General features: G+C 45.0%; 1 protein-coding gene across 3 annotated transcripts in view; it reads right to left on the reverse strand.

The window, feature by feature from the left end:
* Positions 1–6,558: 6,558 nt before the first annotated feature.
* GRIA1 (glutamate ionotropic receptor AMPA type subunit 1) overlaps positions 6,559–24,101 on the reverse strand; it is a 352,479-nt gene continuing 334,936 nt past the window's right edge. For all 3 annotated transcript variants that reach the window (XR_005721192.1, XM_040241475.1, XM_040241476.1), the window contains exons 15-16: positions 17,759–17,893; positions 6,559–9,408 (exon numbers count right to left, since the gene is read on the reverse strand). Coding sequence is in view for 2 of the 3 variants with exons in the window: in XM_040241475.1 (XP_040097409.1) it covers positions 9,208–9,408; positions 17,759–17,893 (336 nt within the window). In the remaining variant the exon portion in view is untranslated. The remainder of the gene's footprint in view (positions 9,409–17,758; positions 17,894–24,101) is intronic.

Consider the following 24,101-nt stretch of genomic DNA (forward strand, 5'->3'; position numbering starts at 1 on the left):
AGGAAACATTTGGGGGAAATTTGTATCACAATCCTGAGTCCCACCATCTAGGTATTTGCCTGCTTTATTTAGATTTGAGACTAGTCTTAGTTTTAGCTGCCTCAAACCAAAACCAACAAAACAAAACAAAACAAAAACCCACCTTCCTCAGATCATGGTTTATCCAGACACAGTTAACTAGCCCTACCTATGTGTGTGTTAGTCCCTCAGTCTTGGGGTCGCACAGACATGACTCTATGCGACCCCATGGACTGTAGCCCACCAGGCTCCTCTGCTGGGCTCCTCTGTCCATGGAATTCTCCAGGCAAGAGCTAGAAAAAAGGCCAGACATTGACTTGTCAGGTTGTTTGAGTGTGAGAAGATCTCTTTGCTGAATGCAGAGTACCCTGACTTGGAGCGAGAACAGGTAGCTTCTAGCTAGTCTTGGTTTAATTGGGAACTTACACGACCCTGGGCAAGTCACTTACTCTCTGGGGCCTCAAGTTTACTTTTTTTCTTTTTTAAATATAGTTTTTTTTAAATATAAAATATAGTTGGATAAAATAATGATTAGATGATTTCTAAGGTCCCTACTAACCCTTCAGAACTGTTTTGATTTACATTCATTGATGTAAACTTGATGTAAAATTTCATCCAATGCAAGAAATGCAAGTCTGTCTCCCCAAGGATATGTGAGTGTGAGATCAGACAGTATATGTGAAATGGCCCAGCTCAGAGCAGATGTTCAACAAATCACCACTGATTATTGTACCACATGGTTCCCGTATCTTGGTGTTTATGGACTGACTTTGTGTCCTGCCTTTGTTGGTAGCAGCAGCCTTACTGTGACAAGAGTTCAAACACACACAACAGAATCCTTATCTAAATACACCCAAGGGTCCCCTGCCATGTGATCCATGTAAGACACTGTTGTCAACATTTCTGAGGGGCCAAAACCCTGCCATCCACCAGAAACTGAGGAGGTTTTGCTGTAGGAGTGGTGACTGTCCTTCCCCTTCTTGTGGTCGTGATTTCACCATGGTTCCCTTTCACTGAGTATAGACAGGGGTCAGAACCCTTCTTTGTGTCTTTGGTGATTCAATCCCTCTGGGTGCCCTTGAAGTCACTGGCTCCTCCCCGGTGGCTAATTGCGTAGTCAAGCAAATGCCACCCATAGGTGGTGGGTCTGTCTCCTCCCAGTAGTGTCCTTCTGTTTTTTTTTTTTTTTAAAACTAGAACTGTTATGAGGACAGATGGCTTTCTATGATTTGTTCCCGAGTTATAGGAATTATGGGAATTCTAGGTAGCTGAGTTTCTCCTTCTGCTTCTGGGCTGTTCTTGGCTCAGGTATCGAATTGGGATGCTCCTTCTGCCTCACAGTCTTCCTGCCTTGGGGGTGAAGTGAGAGGAGTGTCTTGAAGTGCTTACACAGTGCCTGGCATATAGTAGATGCCTGAAATATGCTTCTTGCTGAACTTAATACCTGATTTCTGAGTGAATTTCTTTCTCATCCCAGAAAACCTCAATTCCCTATTTCAGAATGAATTAAGTAACAGCTCCCAACGTCCAGTCCAGCCTTCTCATTGCTCACCTTGGCCATGGGGTGCCAGTTGTACTGGGTACATGCTCTTTCCCAAACAGGCCCCACCTATTCCTGCCGTCATGCCCTGGCTTGTTCTGTTTCCCTTCTTTGATGGTCTTCTCTTGCATCTCTGACTGTGTGATGTCTATAGACCCTCAAGGCGACGCACACACGTCATCTCCTCCTCTGATTATTTCCCCAGTCAGGAATGATCTCTGCCTCTTCTGTACACCAAAGGGCATTTCAGCTCTACCTTTCCATCCGTCAAGTCATTCAGCAAATGTTGACTGAGGATCTGTTACATTCTGGCATTATGCTGAAGCAGACAATGTCCCTGGTTTTGTGAAGGCATCATCTGGATTGGAGGGGTAGATTTCAGAGTGCCCTTTTTATTTTTTAGTTTGATTTATTTGTTTTGGCTGTGCTGGGTTTTCCTTGCTTTGCACAGGCTTTCTCTAGTTGTGGGCGAGCAGGGGCTGCTCTTTGCTTGTTGCACACCACAGGCTCTAGGTGCACAGTCTTCAGTCGTTTAGCGGCATATGGGCTCAGGAGTTGTGGTACATGGGCTTAGGTGCGTGGCATGTGGGATCATCCCAGACCAGGGATTGAACTTGTATCCCCTTCACTGACAGACAGATTCTTATCTACTGTGCCATCAGGGAAGTCCCCAGAGTGCCATTTTTAGAAGCTGGACACAAGGTGATGAGTAGCCTGTGGAAGGCTAGATCCAGGAACTGCCTTTTTTTAAAAAAAAAAATCTACCTTCAACCTCATGTTACACATAATTGTATTTACGAGTCTTATTTTTCCTTCCTGACTCTCTCCATGAGACAGGACTATCTCTTTTTGCCTCCATATTCTCTATGGCATCTGCCCATGGACATGGGTGCTTGTCTACTTTTTTTAGGAAGGAAGAATGTATATTCTGGGGTTAGAAATGAAGCTTACTAGATTTTTTGGGGAGTGGATAGGTCTTACTGTTAGGTTTCTCTGCCTCTGGGTGCAGAGTCACTTGCAAAATGTGACTGGGCAGAGCATGAGCCACTAAGGCAAGCAGAGGCTTCTGCTTTCTCCTCCATCACAGCTGTCAGTTCTGTCTGGATGCCTCATGGACCCCAGCCTTGGCTTCTGTGCACTCTCCACGTTTATGCTGTTGGCCAAACTCTTCTGGCCTCAACCTACTTCTCTAAACTCAGTTTCTTCCTTGTTTAAATTCATGTGACTGTTTATTCTCTCTGATGATTCACCTGGCTCAGAATCCTTGCCCTTTTGCTATTAAGGCTTGTCTTGCATTCATCCATATCCCAAGTATTGAGATGCTATAATTGTGGAGACAGGGCTTCTTAGCCTCCGTGCTGTTGATATCATGGGCTGGATAATTCTTTGTTGTGGGAGGCTGCCCTGTGTCTTGTCAAATGTTTAGCAGCCTCCCTGGGCCTCTACCTACTAAACTGCAGTAGCAGCCTCTACCCCCAGTTATGGTAACAAAAAATATCTCCAGACTTTGTCAAGTATCCCAGGGTCACAAAATCACATCTGGTTGAGAACCACTGACATAAGGCTACAACCAAGGGGGTATGAGATCAATTAGATTAATCTCCCTTCTCTTATTTCACAAACAAGGCCACTGAGGCTCAGAATAGGGAAATGAACTGCCCAAGATGGCACCACAAATTGACTATGATGGAGGCTGTAGACAAACTATTTTCTATCTTAGTCACATGCTTTTCCTTAGCATGGTGAAATCTCCTTAGGAGACAATCAATGAAAGGGAAAAGGCAGTGACTTTGGAGAGAGACAAACTGGGCTTAGAATCTTGGTCAAGTCATTGCTGGGCTTCATGGCCTTGGGTTCTGAAACACTCTGAGCTTCCATTTCCTCCCATGGAAAAGAGGGGTGATAGATTCCCACCTCCCAGAATAGTTCTGAGGACTCAATGAGATGTTTGTGAAGCTCTAAAATCCTACTTGGTATGCAGTTAGTGCTGAGCACAGGCTGGTTCCCTCCTCCCGTGTATGTAGTGCTATAAAAATGGTGAGCATACCATTAAGAAAGAAGTTAGAGTTGTCCCCAGCAGGACCCGGAGTGCCTGTGAAAGATGAAGCTGATAGGCTGTGATTTCTGGTGGATGATGTTCAAAATGCAGGTGGTGGGATTTGATTCTATAATGGAAACAGCCAAGTAGTTTTCCAGTTTGGAAAATAACTGGCTGTGTTGAAGGCTGACTCATCTGACACTTTTTTTTTTTCTCCTCCCCTTTCCTGAGGATGCTCCTCTGATGATTATATCTTATCTCTAATGTCTTTTTCTCTGCTCTCCCCCACCCCCAGCAGAATGTGATTATTAATATTACAAACATGCCTAAAGTGTAAAGAAACATTTAGAGCCCAAGTTGGGCACTATATCGTAGCCTTCCCTTGTATCAGATTGATGTAATGGTATTTTCTCTCCTGGGGCCATGGAGATTTGCTGCCATCAGGTAACCAGGGTTCTGGTGTTGGTCTGGCCAATTGTAGTTAACCCTAATTAGTACTTTGAAATTTTAAGTTTTCATGAGCATTTTCTTTATCCTTATGACGGCCTGATTATAGTAGTGCTCAATCTTGGCTGCACATTTTAGTCACCTGAAAGTTAAAAAAAAACCAATAATAAAAGAACAACAAACCTGCATGCATTCAGACAAACTGTTTTTGGAGATGCATCTTGGGCACTGGTGACTTTGTTTAAAGTTCCCTCCGTGACTCCAGAGTGCATTTAGAGTCTAACTTGACACTAGATATCCCATTTCTTTGATAGGAAAGTGAGGCTCAGGTAGTTAATTTTCTTGTCCAAGGTTGAAAAGACCAGAGGAGAGGAAGCCAGGCATTGTGAACCCTCATCTCATCTACTGGCCTTTCCACTCCAGTACATTGCTTCTTTGTTCAAGGTGTGATCTGGAAACTTTAAGAAACAAAATTTGTTTCTGAAAATTACAAAGCACTCTATTAGGGTCATTTGTCAGTGGCCAGACTCACACCAGGGACTTCCCAGATGGCTCAGTGGTAAAGAATTTGCCTGCCAGTGCAGGAGACGCAGGTTCGATCACTGGGTCAGGAAGATTCTCTGGAGAAGGAAATGGCAACCTGCTCCAGTATTCTTGCCTAGGGAATCCCATGGACAGAGGAACCTGGCCAGGCTACAGTCCATGGGGTTGCAAAAGAGTTGGACATGACTGAATAGCTAAACAGTAGTAGCAGCAGCAGGATAGGAATGGACCGCCATAGATATTTTTTTCCTAGAGGGAACATTAGTATTTGGTGAGGAAGGAACTTGCCATCTGTCTCTTATGAGGATAAGTTGATTTTGGACATGATTTTAGTGATATTTATGCCCATTTTTGTAGGGCCTTGTTGACCTCCTCTTAACATATATCAGAGTGTACTTAGCAGATAACCTGAACAGGGCTGCAGAGACACAAAGATAAAGTAAGGAACATTAGAGGATATATATTTCAACTTTCACATCAGTGGCATCGCCTCCAGGGGCTGTCTTATTCTACCATGGGGATATTTGGACCATTATGAACTCCTTCTTTAGTCCCACAACTGTTCCTGGTCTTGTCCATTCAGAAGCTAGCTCCACTTCCTCTGGATAGCCGTGAGGAGCCTTCTTCAGGCTGAAGCAGCTATTCTGCAGGGGAGCCTGCTTTCAAGCCTCCCTGCTACTCTTTAGCCTGAATATTGATATTTTAAAAGGGCCCAAAGTGACTGTTTCTCCTCTTTTCCTTTTGGGCTAATCCTGTCCGGATTAGTGATCTCTCATGCCCCAAGAGGATAGATTGACTTTCCGAAAGCTGTGGCCTGTGTACCTTGCACCATTCCATTTTCAGTTACTTTGGTATTAGAGGAAAGCAGAGGACTATTTGCCTGTGATTTTCCTATTCACCCCTGATTTTCCTGTTCACCCCTGATTTTCCTGTTCATATTATAACCTGGTTAACAACGAGGTGGGCAATGGAAAGCCTTTGGGTTCCTGGCAGAATCTCGGCTCTGTCACTTACAAGACTGTGAGGAGGTTGTGATAGCTCTTTTAAGTCTGGGATTCCTCATTTCTTATGGGCCCCGTCACGCTTTAGAAGATATGACGAGTGCTTAACATAGTGAGTGCTCAGTGCATAGTAACCTGTGCTCTTAGAGCCATCATGCTCACTGTCCCAACTATTTGATGGGAGGGTGACCGATTAGTTTTCTCCTTGTGGCAGCTGGTGCTAAGGGCTTCCTCATTCAGAAGCACCCTAGATGCTGGAGGTGACTGCGAGTGGGTCTGAACAGTGACTGAAACCTCACACAGGTCTGCTAGGTTCTTTCCCTTCTGCCAACCTTTTTAAACCGTGGTAGTCACTGCTTGAAATGCCACTGTTATTTTAGACCTCTGGCCCCTTCTAATGTGCAAAGTTCCCTAGTAAAGAAAACACCTGAAGCTGTTCTTAATCATTGCTATTTACGTGTCAAAAAATGTCAAGTCCTTTACAGAGTCCATCTTGCTCGAGTGAAAGAATAACTTTCAGGCAAGAAGAGGGGTCTTGTGGTCTGAGGACTACAATTGTCTCTTTATAAGCCCGATCTAGATTTGGTTTCAGTTATGACTCTGCACATCATAGGTATACCTGGACTCCAGCTGAGGGGATGCCTGGAAGACATTCCATGTGAACCATCCAGTTCCCTAGAGGTGCTGTGACTACTGCACGTTAAACCCTGCTGCTTATGCAATTGGAACCACAACCCTTGAAAACCAGTACCATTCTGTCTTTTTGTTGTTGTTAGCTCATTTGGGTGGATAACCCACAGTGATCTAGTTCATCTGCAATGACTTTGTTTGAAGAACTGTTCTTGAGGCAGGAGTATCGGTCACCATTGAAAATGCACTGAACTTAGGCTTAACAATAAGGAAGTAACATAGTTTAGTGCTCTGGCTTCAGAAATGGCACAAAAATGGAATGGACAAATATGAAAAGTAGATAATGGATCCACAGTGATTTAATTCTTGGTGATATTTTCATTTTATGCAAATACCAAAAGAAAAAAAACCTGTCTATTTGAAAGAAAAACAGGAACCAAGAAAAATATTTAGTGTTTGATCAAGCAAAAATCCTTTCACACATCTGCCAAGAGAGTTAAAACAAATAGAGATGTTAAATAAAAGGCCCAGGTACCAAAGAGCAAAATTTAATGAAAGCCAGAACTGTTAAGTATGGATTCCTGTTGAGAAAAATGTCAGTCTCCTTCAGTTTTCCCATTGCTCTATTTTTAAGAAAAGTGTAGTAAAAATACATAATACAAGTTAACTTTTTTCTTACTTTTGTTTTCCCCGTCACCCCTCTGTCAATGAAAAACATCTTCTGCTGGAGTCTTGGACCCCTGCATAGCATACACACTCATTTCTAGCATAGCTGATCTGTTACTATCAGTACATGTTGGTGAACTCAGTGGCTGAAGAGGCATCTTACCAGGCCAAAGACAAAATATTTTTGAAGCATGTTGATTGTATAGGGTTATTTTGAACTCCTCTGAAATGCAGACTCCATAAGGGTGGGTCATATCAGATTCTGCAGTGGTAGGCTAAGGGTTAGGGAAAATCTGGTGGGAGTGCAATGGATGGGGAGGACAGCAGCTGGGCAATATCAAAAGGTGACAATCCTTATCGAGATCCTGCTTCACATACCATGCCCACATTGACATATGAGAGACTGAACGACACTTGAGTTGAGAGGGCAAAGCGTTTGATTTGGGGATGGTTCTTTGCTATGGCTGATGAAAGGAGGATGGAAGAGACATACAGATGGTAGGGGTCCATGGAGAGAATCCACATATGAAGCCAGTCATGCTGCATCTACTTGGAGGTAGGCTCCAAAACCTTTAGTTTGTCCATTGCTAATGATAATCCCTAGCAGAGAAGATTGGATAGAAGTTAGGGGGTGAGGGAACAAGCCAGAATATGGTTTTCAGCAAATGCTGATGACACATGGCACACTCTAGGTGATGAATCATGCACCTAGGAGAGAGGTGCTGGAGAGAAGGAAGCTGACTGCACCGAGAATGAGAGTTGGGATCTCCAAGAAAGCCATGTGCCAAGATCCCAACCAAAGTTGTAGTCAGCCTAGGCTTCTCTCCATGAACCCGGTCACTTCTCCAATCTTGTTTTAGTTTCACATTGTGGGCACAATCCAATGATTCTAGTCATTGGATTACAACGTTCTCATTCTGTCTTAGCCGGGGGAAGGTTGGCCTCTTCAAGTTACAAGTTGGGATCAGGGATCTTAAGATCTCCCAGTGTTGTTGTCAACCTACTGCATCTCCCTATCCTTCAAATCATTTAGCCTTGGGCATTTCACTTTCCAAAGATGACAGTTCATCTGACCACCTGAAAAAATAACACTCATACATGGACATAAAAACTCAAGTTCTCCAGGTCACTAAAACCCTAAACCTCACACTTGGTCTCTCAGTCTTAGGACAGGGCACGCTATAGAAAGTTCTATTGCTTGTGGGCTTGGATGAAGCTTCCTCTTCCAAAGTTCTTCCATCAGATTTTATTTTTTCTTCTTTTTTTCTGCATTTAGCTTGTATAACATTTCCCCCACATCAGAGGCTCCAAGGAGAAAGAGTCTACTCTACTATGGGGTTGCTGCAGAGGACTATCAAATGAAAAGTGAGAATCAGGGATGAGAGTTTTCTGGATGTCAGCTATTCCCAAGGCTTGACTTGGTTTAGGAGGCCAGTTGCCCTTCAGCCACCAGAATGCCACTGGGCTTGAGCATAGCAGAAGGACATACTCCTCCGGGCTGAGCGTGACTCTATGACAAAGCATACTGTCCCACCTAAGGCCTGTGAGATGGCTGTTACACATTCAAGGAAGCTTTATCTGAGTCTCCAGCAATAACTTCAGGAGTCTTCTTCTGACTGCTTGTCTGGCTTTACAGCTTCTTTGCCACCCAGGGTCTGAGTTGCTTCACACGTGTTTTTAACTAAGTCAGTGCCTGGGCAGTGCCTTGTGTGGAGAGGCAGTCCACTCCTCCAGCAATGTCGGTCTCCATCCATGGCTTGGGGCCGAGGTGTGGAGGGGATTTGGAGAGCTCCCATGATGAATTCATTTGACGATTGCTGTTTTCCTTTTGCTTGCTTGTCAGGTGGAACGAACCTTGAATCTCCAATCTGAAAACTAAAGTGGGATGGGTAGGGAGTTGGGAGTAAAAAGGAAAAGGAAGGGTCTAACAGAACCTGCAAACCATGGATATTAGTAAGAAAAAAAAAATAGTGCACGCACTAAGACACATGAACAACTGAATTAAAAGAAAGCAGTACAGTTTCCTCATTAGTGCTCCAGTGACACAGGCTCTATGTGACAGGGTTATTCTCCCCTTATTGCCATACAGTATTATTTGTCATCCTTACTTAGCCAATGGAAAAGGGCAAAAGAACATCAAAAAAGGAGAAGGGGCCGCAAAATGGTTTCTTGATTCTTCAGGAAAATCTGTTGAATCCTCCTCCTCGTGGTCCTGGTGGTTGGTGGCGGTTGTGTTTCTTTTTGTTGTTTTTGGCACAGAAGGGTGTGGGATGGAACTGGGGGAGCCTGGGCATACTCCCCGAGGGGGTCTCCATCTGCTCCAGTTACAATCCAGTGGCTCCCAAGGGCATCCCTGAACTGTGGCTCATGCAGGGGATCGATTGCATGGACTTGGGTAAGTCATGGCTGACCACCCGGCCGTTCTCTCCACTCCCGGCACCGCTGGCTCCTGCTCCACTGTTTCGGGGGAGCGTCGATGTCCGTATGGCTTCGTTGATGGATTGCTGTGGGATCAAACAGAAACCCTTTTCAGGAGGACCGGGGGTTCTTCCCCAGGTCCTTGGCAATGACTGTCGAGGAGAATGAGTCAACACTGGGCTTAAAATGTCACTCCAGCTCTCCTCCCTACCCAGCTTGTTTCCTAATCTGTAATGCTACCTGACTTCCTGTGAACTCACAGAACTGTTACCTGGCTGTGGACTAGTCTGATTCCCTCTCTGGACCTCATGTTCTCTAAGTTTAATGAGATGTGCTGGATTGGGTGATCTCTAAGATCCTTCACCTTCTGTGATTTCTAAAGGTACAATGGTTCCATGGTAGTACTGATGATAATAAATGTAGCAACATGACCAAGTAGAACAGCTCTGGAAATGGGGTTTAGGAAACTTGGGTTTTAGTCCTAATTCTGACATCAACTTGCTATGTGACTTTGTGCATAGCTATCTCTCTAGACCTTTGAAATCTCCATGTTTGTCAAAGTGTATTAGAGAGAATGGTTCTATACTGCATGAAAAAAATGAGTTGAAATGTTACACTAAATTGATGGTATATCATTGTTGGGTGAAAATTTAAAACTACTTATGATTACTTCTGGAAAAAAATGTCATCCTGTCTCTAGCAGTGTGTGTTAAGAGAACATACGACTTGTTTGACTAATACGCTATGCATAATATAATGGGAAAAAAAGCCTGTGCTAAAAAAAATGAAAATGAATTCCAAAGATCATTATCTGTCATCCACTTCCCATTAGCACATATAACCTGTACTTCTACCCTGACACATCAGATTGGTGCTACTGATTTGTGAAAGATTGTGACTTCTAGAATGTTGGAATTCTAGATGTCAAAAGAGCTCCAATGATCACCCCAGGATGAGATGAGTTAGACAAAATGATCAAGACCAGAATCTGTGATTATAATCATATTCTGTTACACCTGAGGAAGTGTTCTTTACTGAGTTCCTTTGGAGAATGAAATTTCGTGACCAGAAATCCAAACCCTCTTCCTGTCACCTCCAACTTCCCATTAAAAGATACCCATAGAAATTTTGAGGTAGGGCTTAGTTTCTTGGTGAAAATCAACACGAAAAATTGTCTATGAGTTTAGAGGTTCCTTTCTGTAAGGCCGGTCTATCCATCCTTCAAGACTCAATTTGTTCCTGCCTCTTTGAAGTTGTCTTAGACTGCCCCAGCGTGTCCTGCCTGCCATCCTCGCCAGTTCTCATATATTATACACTCGCTTGCAATGATTCTGCTTCAGGTATGTAACTTCTGTCTTCTTTAAGAGAGCTAACTGTCTGGAGAAGGACAAGGGGTCTTCTCAATCCTTGACTGCCTGCCAGCATGCCCAGCATGTCGTTAGAGGCCCAGTAGATATCTTGGAATGTGCCTTAGAAAAGTCAAACACATAGGGCCAGTCTTAAAAAGTTGATGGCTTCCCCCTTTGCATATTGGCATGATTCTAGTGATCAGAGAAGTAAGTCAATCTCCTGTGGCCTCATGGACATAAACAGGGCAGTTTTGACCCAGTTGTTATTCCTTCTACTACGCTATGCTGTGGGAGGATCCTCTTATTACCGGTAATTCTGACAATGTTTTATAATAGTTTTTCTTTTTAAAAAAAATTCCATGATTCAGACAGATCTGCCCCATATGATGCTCCACCCACACAGGTTCTGTCTCCTCTTCCAACTCCTGGACATGGTGTATTTACATTCTGCCTGCACTGAAGAGGAAGTGTGATCTGGAGAGCATTCTTCTAAGTCAAGGTCACATCAACACCTCTGTGCTGCTCTATGGGGGAAATGCAAAAAGAAAACAGGAGGAATTCATGGTGACTTGTTCTCACTTTTAAATTGTTGAGAAGAACTTTTTATTTGTGTGTGGGGGCAGTGTGGAACCTTCTATGAATTGGCTTGGGATGTCTATCTTCTATGAGTTTTCTCTGCCACACTCCTTTAATTAAAACAAAAAGTTTAAAGTTCACACAGATCACCCTGGGCTTTGTTTCTCAAAAGGTCTCACATATTTCCATAATATCCCATAGAAGTCAGTGGTACTTGACATATTTTTTTTAAAGGAGAAGGCTAGTGGCATAATCAGTATTGGTGCCTATGAGTCTGAGGTAACTGAGCCAGGCATGTAGCTAGAACTCTTCAAGTCATTCAGGATTGGTTTTCATGAAAGCTGAGGGGTTCTCAGAGGTCAGTGACTCCATACTCCTGTTGATGGTGGGGGTTACCTGCTTACTGGTTTCCTTTCTAATCTCAGGAAAAGGGATGAATAGAGTCAAAATGGGAGTGGGAAGCACTGCTACAAACGACCATTTCACTAGTTCTCAAACTTGGCTGCAGGTTCTAGGGGTTTCGGAGGAAGAAACACTGATGTCTGAGACCTACCTCAGGGATGCTGACTTAGTAGGTGTGGTGTGTGGCCTGGACATCTAGAGTTTCAACCCTGCCCCAGGTTATTCTAATATGCAAATAAGGTGGAAACACATTGGTCTTAGCTGATTTCACTTTACAGAGCAATTGAGGACTTGTCACTGACTTGCTTCAAGTTACAGTTATCTGTGACCTAGGGTCAAAGTGAACAACCCCCTGCCTGTGGGGCCTCCTCCCCCTGGTAGCTAACACGTTGGAAGCTGATGTCATCTCTCCCCTTGCCTCTGGGAACTGTGGTTCTCCCCTGTCCATCCTTGACATGCCAGCCATTCATCAAGTTCATCCTCATAAGTAGTTGTTTCTGAAACAGATACTCAGGGAGAAAAGGGTGAGTGAAAAGTCTAGCCTCAAAGTCCCGGAGTTGCTGCTTCAGAAACTCATTTATCTAACAGTGATGACACCCTAACTTTTTAGCTACTTGCTTTTCTAAGAAAAGTCTGCCCAGCCTCTGCACATCATAGAACACCCTAGTAAAAGCTCAGCCATCGGTGATGCCTTTGAGTCAGAGGGACCACCTGCTGTGGAGGACGCACTGCCCCCCGAGCCCCGGCACCCATGCCTGACCATGTACCTCAGCTGCTCATTAATTCCAGGGAAACATGCAAAGCCTTGATGGCTGTAGTTTCAACACAGCCACTACAATTATGAAAAGTCAGCGCTCTCCGGGGGGTGGGAGCGGCTGGGAATTATTTTTTTGCGGGGGGGAACAATGAACTGAACTGAACTGAACAACGTGGTAGATAATAAAGACCCTGGTTAGCCTTAATATCAGTTAAGGGCTCAGGTTTCTGTCTGTTTTCCCAGGCAGAGGAGAGGTACAGGGTGTCTGAGAGTTTATTCAATTTGGAGTATATCTTGGATTTGAAATTTTTTTTACTGTGGGACAGTTTCGATTAAGCTGAAATGATGGTGTTGCCTGAAGTCCCTCTCTGAGCCCCCAGCTCTTCTTTGCTCTCCTTTCTCATCAGTCTTCCCGTGCCCAGTCTCCCTGGCCTTCCTCTTATGTCTGGGCAAGAGTTCTGATTTTGGGGTCTGTGATACTTGTGCCTCTTTTGGTGACAACCATCGTCCCCTGGTTAATTCCTTCTCTGCCTCAAGTCTGTTCAACATCACTGTTTCAGGGAAGCCTCTTGTCCTGCCCCTGACGCCATTCCCTGATCAGGACTTGACTGCTGTGAGCATTTTTCTTTAAACACTCATTGAACGTATATTACACATTTGCGTATTTTCTGTCTGCCAATTAAACTCTCAGTTTCCTGAGAGCAGAAACTGTGTCTGGCTTGCTCCTGACTGGATCCTGAGGGCTGAGTGATGCCTAGCAGGCAGTGGTGCTCCATACGTCTTTGTAGAAGGACTGCCTGCAGGGCGCCTTCCCACCATCCCTGTGACACTTGCTTTGTGTCCCGCTCACATGATATCAAAGGGGAAAGGGTTTCAGTAATACACAAGCCAAGGATCACGTCCCATGGATGGCCTAAACAACTCGATCAGAGAAACCTAAGGAGAAGGACCGTATCTTATTTCTGTGCACTGTGGATGGGGTTTTGATGGGACCTAGTAGGTGATAAAAATTATCTGTGGCCCTGAGGTTGGGGTGGAGAGAGAAATTGATGACGAGTGACTTGGCTGGTACCAAGAACCCAGGCTTTGCAGAAGCCAAGTTGGAGATCTCATTCCTGTTCCACCAGCTCTGAGTTTGTTTAAAAAACTACTTAACTTCTCTGACCCCCTATTTCTTCATCTGTAGAACTGCAAGCACAGGGTTAATGAAAATGTATAGTAAGCACTTTGAACAGGGAAGTTACTAAAAAGGTATTTTTCCTTTTTTCCTCCCTTCTTTCTTTCTCCCTTCCTGCACCCTCTTCTCTTTCCTCTCTTTTTCATGCAGAGTGGGGAAGGGCTTCTTAAACACTGAGAAATAGGAGGCTGATTGTGAACTAGGTTTAGGGGCTCAAGGTCTTAAGAGTTGGCCACATACTGTAGTTAAGGGAAGAAACAAGAGGGAAGGTTCTTGCCAAAGGCCTTGGACACTGTCAGTGCAGTCCTCTGTGCGAAGGTGGAGGCTGCACTTTTGAAAAGAGCTAATCTGCCTTTGGAGCAGGCAAAGTACAGAATGATACAGAGAACTGCAAAGCAGCAAAATCTGAGAGGCAAGCAGAATGTGTTCATTTATCTCCTTTGGATAAGAGAGGGGTTAATGGAGCTCTGAAAATTAAGGACTGGGTTGACTCTTAAGGCCCATAAAGGCATCTTTTCTGCAGGTAGAAGATTAAAAATTCTATTAGGAGTCTCACTGTGTTGGGCAGAAGTCATGCCAACCAGTGGAATTAACTATAAAGATTGTGATGGAACAGCTTGCATTAATGATTCTAAGAGATCCTGATGTTGGCTCCTGAGAAATTTGATATCTTCCTTAGAAAGGGAAGGGAGAGAATGTCTCCCAGGAGTTATGGTATGACTCAGTTGATTTCTTAAGAATTCTTGTCTTTACTTGCATGCTGTGACTTCAGTGGTGAAGGTCAATGTTATACAGGTTTAAGAGGATCTTTGTTGTTAGCCACCCTGGTACCACCACCTGGCGCTGACCATGATTAGTAGGATATGGTCATCCCCATAGGAAGGGCTGGAAGTCCAGTCCTGCTTGGGTACGTCTGGTCTCATCAGATCTCATGATGGGGCCAAAAGCACATCAGGTGATGTGGGTGCTTCCTGGCTGAGTGGTTTTGATGGTTGTGTTTGCCTCACCTAACAGCAGCTCCTTCCATTGCCTCATCTTATCCTCCAGGAGATTTTCTCTGGATACAAACCCACATTAATCTAACTAATGCTTACCCTGTGTGTGTGGGATGTCCAAAGAGAAATCAGATGCAGCTTCTTACCTTGGGAAACTCACAATCTCTATGGCTTTAAAAACCCTAGGACATGTAAGTAGGGGCTATGAAATGAAAGTCTTAAGGAGGCTGTAGCTGGCCACTAATAATATAATTTTAGTTAATAATACTGCTATTGCTAAGTCAATTCAGTCGTGTCCAACTCTGTGGGACCCCATAGATGGCAGCCCACCAGGCTCCCCCGTCCCTGGGATTCTCCAGTCAAGAACACTGGAGTGGGTTGCCATTTACTTCTCCAATGCATGAAAACGAAAGGTGAAAGTGAAGTTGCTCAGTCATGTCCAACTTAGTGACCCCATGGACTGCAGCCTACCAGGCTCCTCCATCCATGGGATTTTCCAGGCAAGAGTACTGGAGTGGGGTGCCATTGCCTTCTCCAAGTTAATAATATAATTCTTTATAATAATAATATAATTCTTTATAATAATATAATTCTAGTAATTATTATTTACTTTGGGCTTACTACGGCCCAGGCATTTTGCAGAGCCTTTATACCCACTTTTTCATATAATCCACAACAATTTTTATAAGGTGTATATTGGGTTGGCCAAAGGTTTGTTTAGGTTTTCCATATGATGTTACCGAAAAATCCAAATGAACTTTTCGGCCAGCCCAGTGCTACTACTGGCCCCATTTTATTAAAAGGAGGATCAGAGAGCTATTGAAACTTGTTCAGGATGACTCAGTTAATGTGCAGAGCAGGCAAGATTTGTGCTCAGACATTCAGTCTCCAGAGCCTTGCTGCACTATATTTGAGGGGAGTTCCCTCAGTGAGTACTGGGCCAATCCTGGGAGCCTGGTTTTGGTTATGGCCCATGGGGAAGGTCTTGGGGGTTTGTAAAGGTTGTGCTCACCTAGGTCTTCTCCTGTTCCACTTATTGCCTCTGGAGTAACCTTTCCGCACTTTTGAAGGGTAAGATAAGAGAGTCTTTAGGCTTATGTTTTGAATGGGGTGGGCAAAGACAGCCCTTCAGGTTCCAGGAGACCTTGTTGTGTCCAGCCAAGCTCCTTGGAGGTCTACACTGGATTTAGAATCTGAGGTTTGTACTTTTGCTGTTATTTGTCTTTTCTGAGAGGACCTGAACTTGGATGAACTGGTCAAGGGTGGGATGGAGGTATTCCTAGGTCCCTTACCAAGTACTATCACACTACCATCCCTTAATTACTCCATGTGTATATCTTGGGAAGTTGACTTTGGGGTTTCCCTAGTGGCTCAGATGGTAAAGAATCTGCTTGCAATGCAGGAGACCTGGGTTCAATCCCTGAATTGGGAAGATCCCCTGGAGAAGAGAATGTCTTCCCACTCTAGTATTCTTGCCTGGACAGAGGAGCCTGGAAGGCTATAGTGCATGGGGTTGCAAAGAGTTGGATGCAGCTGAGCTACTAATTATGTGACAGAAGACAGAGAGAGGGATTGACTTGCATCAAGGCACATGGGTGGGTACACACGGAAAGCAGGAAGTGGGTGGCTGGAGTATGGAGCATGTAAGGAGAGCAGATTGCCTGGGGAGGGGAAAGTAGGCTAGAACTATGATGTGGAAATGTTGAATGCCAGGACAGAAGGCCCTCTGCTCTCAACTCCCACTCCCTGTGTACAGAACTGAGTACAGAGTTTCCAAACAGGGGAAGCAAATGTCCAGCAATGTCTTCTCCAAGAGGGACCTGGAGGTATACATAGGGTGGGTGCCTAAGGCAGGAAAAGGGTCAGTAGGAGGCTATGGCTGTGATCCAACAGTGGGTATGCTGAGTCTGGGAGCGATTGCATGTTGAGAAAAGGGCTTCTTAGGGGACATTCTGGGAGAGAAAATTCTGTCAATGAGTCCTGTTAGTCTACTCAAGTCAGAGTAACAGCCTAGGGTACATTGCTCAGAATGACTGTGCTTCTTGCCACTTCTGTTGGTTTGAATTCCACTTGTCCTTCCTCTTAATTTCTGGTTCTTCCTGGAAGCCTTCTCTATTTTCTCCCTCCTATATATCCCTATAGGTCTTCCTATCTATGCCACAGTTTGGGTCCCTGAGTAGATTTTCTTTGTTAAAAATGCTGAAGGTTACAGATAGTATCTTAGTCCTCTCTGCCCCCTCAGGATGTCTTGCTTATGGTGTTGCTCACATGAATAACATTTCCTTCCCCAAATATTTTCTTACTGAAGCTAAATGATGACAAGTGAGGGGACTTGATGGTCATTTAGTCCAGACTCCCATTGGATACTTTGAATCTATACATTTGTCAAGAATTATTCAGCCTCTACATGTATGCCTCCAGTGATGGGCTGTGTATTATTTACTGGCACAATCCATCCCATTTTGGGATAGCTCTTGAAGAAAAGTAGATCTCACTTACTGTGTTCACATGTGTTCTCCCTAACTTTTAGTCATTAGTTCTTGTATACTTTGGGACTAGACAAAACTGATCTGTTTTCTTTCACTCCCAAGAATTCTTCATGTTTTTACAGGCAGCTCTCATAACTTCTATATTTCTTCTCTTTTTGAGTTAGCTGCCTTCACTATATTTGATGTGGTTTGGGCTCATGAGTTAATGTGCTTACCATTCTCTGGGCATGATCCTCTCTGCCAAAGTCCATCTTACAGTGTGATGGCCAAGAATAGACCTACCTCATCCAGCATGGCAAGATCATCCACTGCAGAGGGAAGATGCCCCCTCTGCTGTTTTGGAGCTACACTTCAGTTAACATGATCTCAGAAAGTCACTACCAAGAGTGACTGTGAGGTAGTCCCTCTTGCCTCTCACCACCTTGAGTGTCCACTCAACCCCTAACTTTTCATCTCACCACCCCCGTCACTGGCTGATGCATTTGTTTTCTCAGGTCTTGTATTTACCCTGACACATGCCAGCATCTTCCTTTCTCTCTCACCACTGCCCGTTTCCCTGCCACCTTCCTCATAACCTAGCTCTCGTCATCCCCTGCCTTGGACTGACCTCCACCTCCCATCACTCCCCACCCTTTCTAGCAAAAGGGACTCCCAGGAAACCCAGCTGTGTCACAGAACAGGTTAGGAAAAAGGCCTGGGAAGACGATGCCACCTTCATCCGCTTGGATTCGCTACGCGATTTGTAGCAGAACTCAATTAAGGCAACCAGCATGGCGAGTCCAAGTCCTCCGATCAGGATGTAGAACACGCCCGCCACATTGCTGAGGCTGAGAGCACTCGTCTTGTCCTAGGAAGAGGAGGAGGGAGAGGGGAGGGGGAAGAGTCCAGTGAGCCAGGGGGCTAGAGACCAAGCAAGCAGCAGCATTTTAACACACATACACTCAACCCCATCACCCTCTTTAACATTCATAATAGTTGGAAAGGCTTTGTGTATATTGACAGAGTGTTCAACATTCCCCAGGGAAAAAATGTGTGCCTGTGTGTATGCATGTGTGTGTGTGTGTGTGTGAATTCTCTGAGCATCCTTGATTATATTTAGTTGATAATTAGATTTCCCATCCTCCCCAGTGCCTGTTTAAGGGTGGGGGTTCCACAAAAGTCGGGGCAGTTTCCACCGAGATCTGCACCCCTGAGCTTACCCCATTCTGTCAGGAAACTGTCCCTTCCTTTTCAGCCGAATTCCTGCCCCCCACCCCCTCAGTTGCTCAGCAACACACTGGCCTTGCTTATTGTTTATGCCTGTGAGCATTTTTCTGTTAGTTGGTACTTAAAGTGAACTTTCTCCTAGATGTGCATTTGATTTCAATTTAATAAGACAGTTATTGTATGTATAATAAAGATCAACCAATGTATACCTTTAACTTACTGTGCTGAGTCCCAATGAAGGGGAAAAGAAAACTGGGGGGCTTGGAATAGAAAAAAGGCACTGAGGTAGAAAAATGGCTCCGTTAAACCCTAATAATTATGCTTAATTGGAGTCATTTTTCTCATGGAGGTGCTTGCTGCAAAACACCGTAGGGAGATTCAGATAGCTGAATTTAGAAATCTCTGTTGCCTAGGCTAAAAGATCTTGCACTAGTTCTGAATGGGCAGGATTAGGGAGCAGGGTGCTTAATTCCTAAGGTCCTGGGGACAAGTGTCCATGTCCAGTAGGAAGTGGACAGAGCTCATTTTGTGGAGCCTGAGAAACAACATCAGTTTGTGAGACCATCCCTGAGTTCTGTCACTTCCAATGAGATTCACAAGTTGGGGACTGAGGGACAGCATCCTCCCAGCTGGTGAAAACAACCAAACAAAAGTTCTGGTTATAGGGGAAGGTAATGACTTGGGGAGATTGACTGTGTTAGTAGCTCAGTCATGTCCAACTCTTTGCAACCCCATGGACTGTCTCCCACCAGGCTCTTTTGTCCATGGGATTCTCCAGGCAAGAATACTGGAGTGGGGTGCCATTCCCTTCTCCTGGGGTTCTTCCTAACCTAGGGATTCAATCCGGGACTCGTGCATTGCGGCAGATTCTTTACCATTTGAGCCTCCAGGGAAGCTGACTTGGGGAGAGGGGGATCAATTAAATTCTTGACTCAGGCAAGAAAACATCTTTAGATCTTGGAAGCATACTCATCCCCAGATGCCATGGTGGCTTGAACATCTTGGTTTATATTGTTTGCTCAGGTTCAGATTTCTCATCGAATTAAAATGAAATGCATGCGTCCTCTGGCACTGGTGCACAGCCGTGGTTGGTCGGTGGCACTAGGTAGGATAAAGCTTTTATATCTCTCTGTGTGTTCTTTTTCAGGTGGGGGTGTTGGTGAGTCAGGCAAAAGGTGAGCTGTCATGCCCTAGGGACTACTCTGAATCTGGGTATGTGGAAAGGGGTCAGCAATTGACCAAGTCTGTGGCCTCTGCCCCAGTTCTGCTTGGTGCATTGTACAGGATTCAGCTCGGCTGAGCTTGGGGACCACAACTGGCAAATAGCAGCCTCCCTTCTCTCCCCAGAAGCCGCCTTGGCTGGCAGAGCTGTTGGATTATCTAAAACATATTTCTCTGGTGGCTTCCTGTATTGCTAAAGCAGATGGTTCTTGAATATGGTTACACTTGGCAAGGTGTAGCTTGGCTTTGGAAGTGGTGGAAATGATTATTGAGAGGGGTAGAATTTCTCCTGCTCTGGTATCGTGGCTTGACAAGGGAAATATGTGAAAATGAGTATGGTGCTTGGTTCAAGAGTTGGCTGAACAAGTAAATTCTCACTTGGCTTGGTTTTTCAGAATGCTCAAAATGTCTCCCTATTTGGTGTTTGTGAGTTCTGTAGTTCCCCTGGGAAGTAAGTCTTTAGAGTTTTTGGAGGACTTATGATTTATAGAAGGTCCTATAAAACTCTCCTGTGTGGGCAGGCCTGGGGTGTGGTTTGGAGGCACATTACTGTATTATCAGCTCACGGCTTGGAATAGAGTGGTTGACAGTGAAGCTCAGATGGAGTGGATGGGGAACTGCCTGGGGAGAGGTGGTAGACAAAAAAGCTAGGAGGAAAGGACTGAGCGTTGTTGACTTCATTAGCTGGTCAGCCTTTCAGCAGCAGAAGTACATCTTGCCTCCTGGTTACCAAGGCTGTTTTTGTTTCCTTCTTTATAGTCTTTTTAGGTTCACTTTGGTTGTAGATTATCTTCAAGGATAAGGAAGTGGTGGGCACCTTTTTTTGTTACTATCTTCAAAAAAAATCATAAGAAGCCATCTTCCTCCCTGACTGTAGAAGGTGGGGTGTCCATTTGTGATACATCATGGAAGGAAGTAGGGTCAGATCTTCATATGGAAGTGGGAATAGAAGGCATATTCTGTGTGCCTGCAGAAGGAGGAAGGTCCAGTGACTGAGTCTTTATATCTGGAGGTAGAGAGCATCCTTCACTTCTGAGGGAGGTCTCTGGTCCATGGGTATGGCAGTCTGTGTTGATGAGGGGACATATGCCATACAAACCAAACCAAGAGGGCAGTCAGATGGTATGGGCACTGCCACCTTTAGCAGGACACAGTGCTATGGATCCTTCTTTATGTTGACACAATCCTGGGAAGACCTCTGGAACCAAGGGAGGACCTGAGTCACCAGCAGTATCAGAAAGAAAACTTAGATGAAGCATTGCCATCTAAATTTGGCCCAGTGTGATAGGGTGTATAATGAAGGGCTGGTGGGTGTTGGTGTCTTCTTGGCTCATGTAGTTGAGGAGTTTACATTTAGGCAAGATTTCTTAATTTCCCTTAGGTGGGCCACTGACTTTTTGATAGCATCAAATTTAGTTCTTTCGAGGAGACCCAAGCCATAATCTTCCATCAAGTTGCCTTTACCGACTTTCTTTGACTTCTTCTGTTGGAATATGATGGAGTATCCTGGAGCAGAAACAAAACTTCCTGTTATTTAAGGACCAGAACTGTGATTCCCCTGTCTCCACGTCAGAGGGGGCTTTCTCACACCTTTGTGCACAAACAGCCATGCTCATGTTTCATGAGCAAGCTACACGCTTCCCAACTTTGACCGTGGAGAGGGAAGGACAGAACCCGAGTCTCCTGAGCACCCCTCTGGGAGACCCCATTCTCCCCACATCCCTTAGCAGCTGCACTTCCCAGAGCCAGGCAGCTTGCTGGTGGGAGTGATGAACTCACAACTTGTCTTCCAACAGGAGCAAGGAGAGTGACAGTACCGAGAAGAATGACAGGTGAAGAGAAAAACAAAAATTCCGTCTTTCAGAGTTGTTGGGCTTGCTGTTATGGTGATGAGCTCCCCACTTCATCTGTTCCCCTTAACCTATTGTCTTGATTTGCTGCCTTCCCCATGTGCAAGTGATATTTTTTTTCTTTTTCATATTTTTCCTTGCTCTTCCCACGTACTGGGGGACTGTCCCAGACGCCCTCTGTGTTTCTGAGCCAACATCCCACCCAGGAACATGAAGATGTCTTTATTCTTCATGAGGAGGGTTGAACCAGGTCTGAGGCAGAGAGACCTGATGCTTTTTAATGGCACAAGTAGAAAGTTCTAAGGAGAAGCCAAGGCTTTGGCCATAAGGCTAGTCCCTCCCATGGATACTGGGATGCCCATTACATGAAGTCTACTAAATCTGGACCAAGCTTCAGTTTCTGCAGATGCTGCCATTCCTTCTTATCTTCCTGCTGTGAGTTTGAACTCCTCTGAAGTAAAGGCTGTAGCTTTTGCTCTCCTCTGCCTTCCACAGATTTTCTGATGTGGGTACAAGTGGAGTGTTAGGGGTGCCTGCAATCCATCCCAGACTGGATCTGTAACCTGACCTTGCCTTTCGTGTCCATGGGGATAGTCCAGCCTTTCTTCCAACTGTTAGCCTTTCTGCTCTAGTAGGCTTTCTCTTATGCTTTTTCAAAACTTATATTTTTGGCTTAGGAGCCATTTTCCTGAGCAGTTGATTATTTCCTGGAAATGGAGACTGAGTGGTTGGCTAGCTTCACTCACAAGCTGGAACCAAAGTGGGGGAGTTATGGAAGATGGATTTGATTGAATTAAAGGAAGACCTTTCAAATCCATGGAGCCCCCTGATATGGTGAATGGTGAGTTCCTCAAACATGGGTGCATACAGGAGGTAGCTGACAAGGTCATCTAAGGGATTCAAGCACTGGACAGTTAGACCAAGTGACCTTTGACGTTCCTCCCAACCCCTAGAGATGCGAGGCATCTAAGGAGTTCCTCAAGGCCTGGTGGGATCATGTTTTTTATTTATAAGTTCTCCCTAGAGACTAACCTCTTTAGGGGATGCAAAAAAAGAACTCATGTTAATTGGCAGCTTCTGCTGTTCCATTTCCAATCTAGGCCAGTTCCCTAGCCTGCGTATTTTCCCCAAGAGCGACACAGGATGAGAATTGGCCCATTGTGCTAATAATTGGCAAGGCAAATGCTGTGAAAGTGAGGGCTGTGGGGGCGGCTCTTCTCAGCAGCGTGTGCTCAGGGACCGGCTGCTGTACAATGCACCACAGAACATCCTGACTCGAAACCAGATTGCAGCAGAAAACTCAAGGAGTTGGTGTGGGTTGTGGAGGGGAACCTGAGTGCTGGCAGAGGCCTCTTCCAGAGTGGGAGGAATTTTCCAAGACATAGGCACCCATCGGAGGGTCAAGGGGGCATCCACATAGGGGGCCTTTCACTGTGAGCTGTCTGTGTGGACTATGCATCGGAGAGCTGGGCTCTTATGTGGCAGAGGAAACTCAAGCCTGCTGTCCCCAGAGCTGCTTCTGGCTCATGGTCCTGGAGACAGCGTTTGAAAGGAAAAATCTTTGTGTCTGTCTAGTCCCTTATCCTAGGGCAGTGATGGGAGTTTGAGGATGTGTGGCTTATAGGGTCCCTAGTTCATTGATGTAAGTTGGATGTGTTGTCTTGGAGCACACATAGCTCCCAGGAGATGGACCCTGAAGTCACCTGTTCTCTCTAGGCCATTGCCTGTGCAGTCTTACAGGGACCAGGAGCCCTGACCCTCTAGGATGCTTGGCTGGATCCCAGAGTCTCTGGTTTGGTTTGGGGGAGATGGACTGCCTTCTGTATCTCTTTGTCTTGAGGATTTTCCTCCCATCCTTGTTGCCCTGACATCACCTCTTGAGGTAGTGGGTAGGTGGGGGAGAGATGGAACAGAGCACCCCTATATGACTCAGGTCTTTTCAGGTGGTTCATGCTCTTTACCTCTAGCAGGGGCAGGAGTGGGGGTTTGTACACATTGAAAGTTCATAGCTTGCATTCTATTGCCTTCTAGACCTTGCTGAGGGTGTGGGTGGGAAGATGAGTACATTCCAGAGTGGATGGACTTCCCTGCTGGTAGTGGGGCCATGTGGCATGGTGAAAAGAGGTGGGCTGGGATATAGGAAATCTAAGCTGAGTTTCTGCCCATGTTTGTCACCGATTCACTGGGAAGTCTTGGGAGGGAGTCCGCTAGTTGGGTGTTGCCCACCTCTGGATGGCATGGGAGGTGGCATTAGATTATACCCAGAACTAAATGACCCTGACCACAAAGTGAGGATGTAATTCACTTTTCAGATCTCTTAGAATCTTTCTGATTAAACCAATGAGAAAGTCTCAGTTTGGTGTTGGTCTGTCTTTAACACCCCTCGTTGTTTGCTCCTTTTCATTTTCAAGAGCAATCAGGCCTCAGTTGCAACAGTAATTATAATTTGAATTTCTTTGTCATTTTATTTATTTTTGTGATTGTCTTCTATTTCTTTTCAAGAAGTTCTGATGCTCTATTTATGATGGTAGTGCTGCCACTTTTTATATGAATGAAATTAAAGTAATAACAAAGGTAATAGATTTAAAGAAACACATGAAGCAGCTAATAACACAGGTGGTTTGTGAAAGCTTGAAGTTTTGGCGAAGTGGAATTCAGCCCTTTCCAGGCTCTCTTGCAGCTCTGAAGCCTGTGATTTGTGATAGAGGCAATGCCTTTTGGTCATGAGACTGTCTTCCTTAAACGTATAAAAGAGTCACACTTGTACCTGAATGGAAA

The sequence above is a fragment of the Oryx dammah genome, unplaced genomic scaffold (assembly GCF_014754425.2).
Source record: "Oryx dammah isolate SB20612 unplaced genomic scaffold, SCBI_Odam_1.1 HiC_scaffold_5, whole genome shotgun sequence".
Lineage (NCBI taxonomy): Eukaryota > Metazoa > Chordata > Mammalia > Artiodactyla > Bovidae > Oryx > Oryx dammah.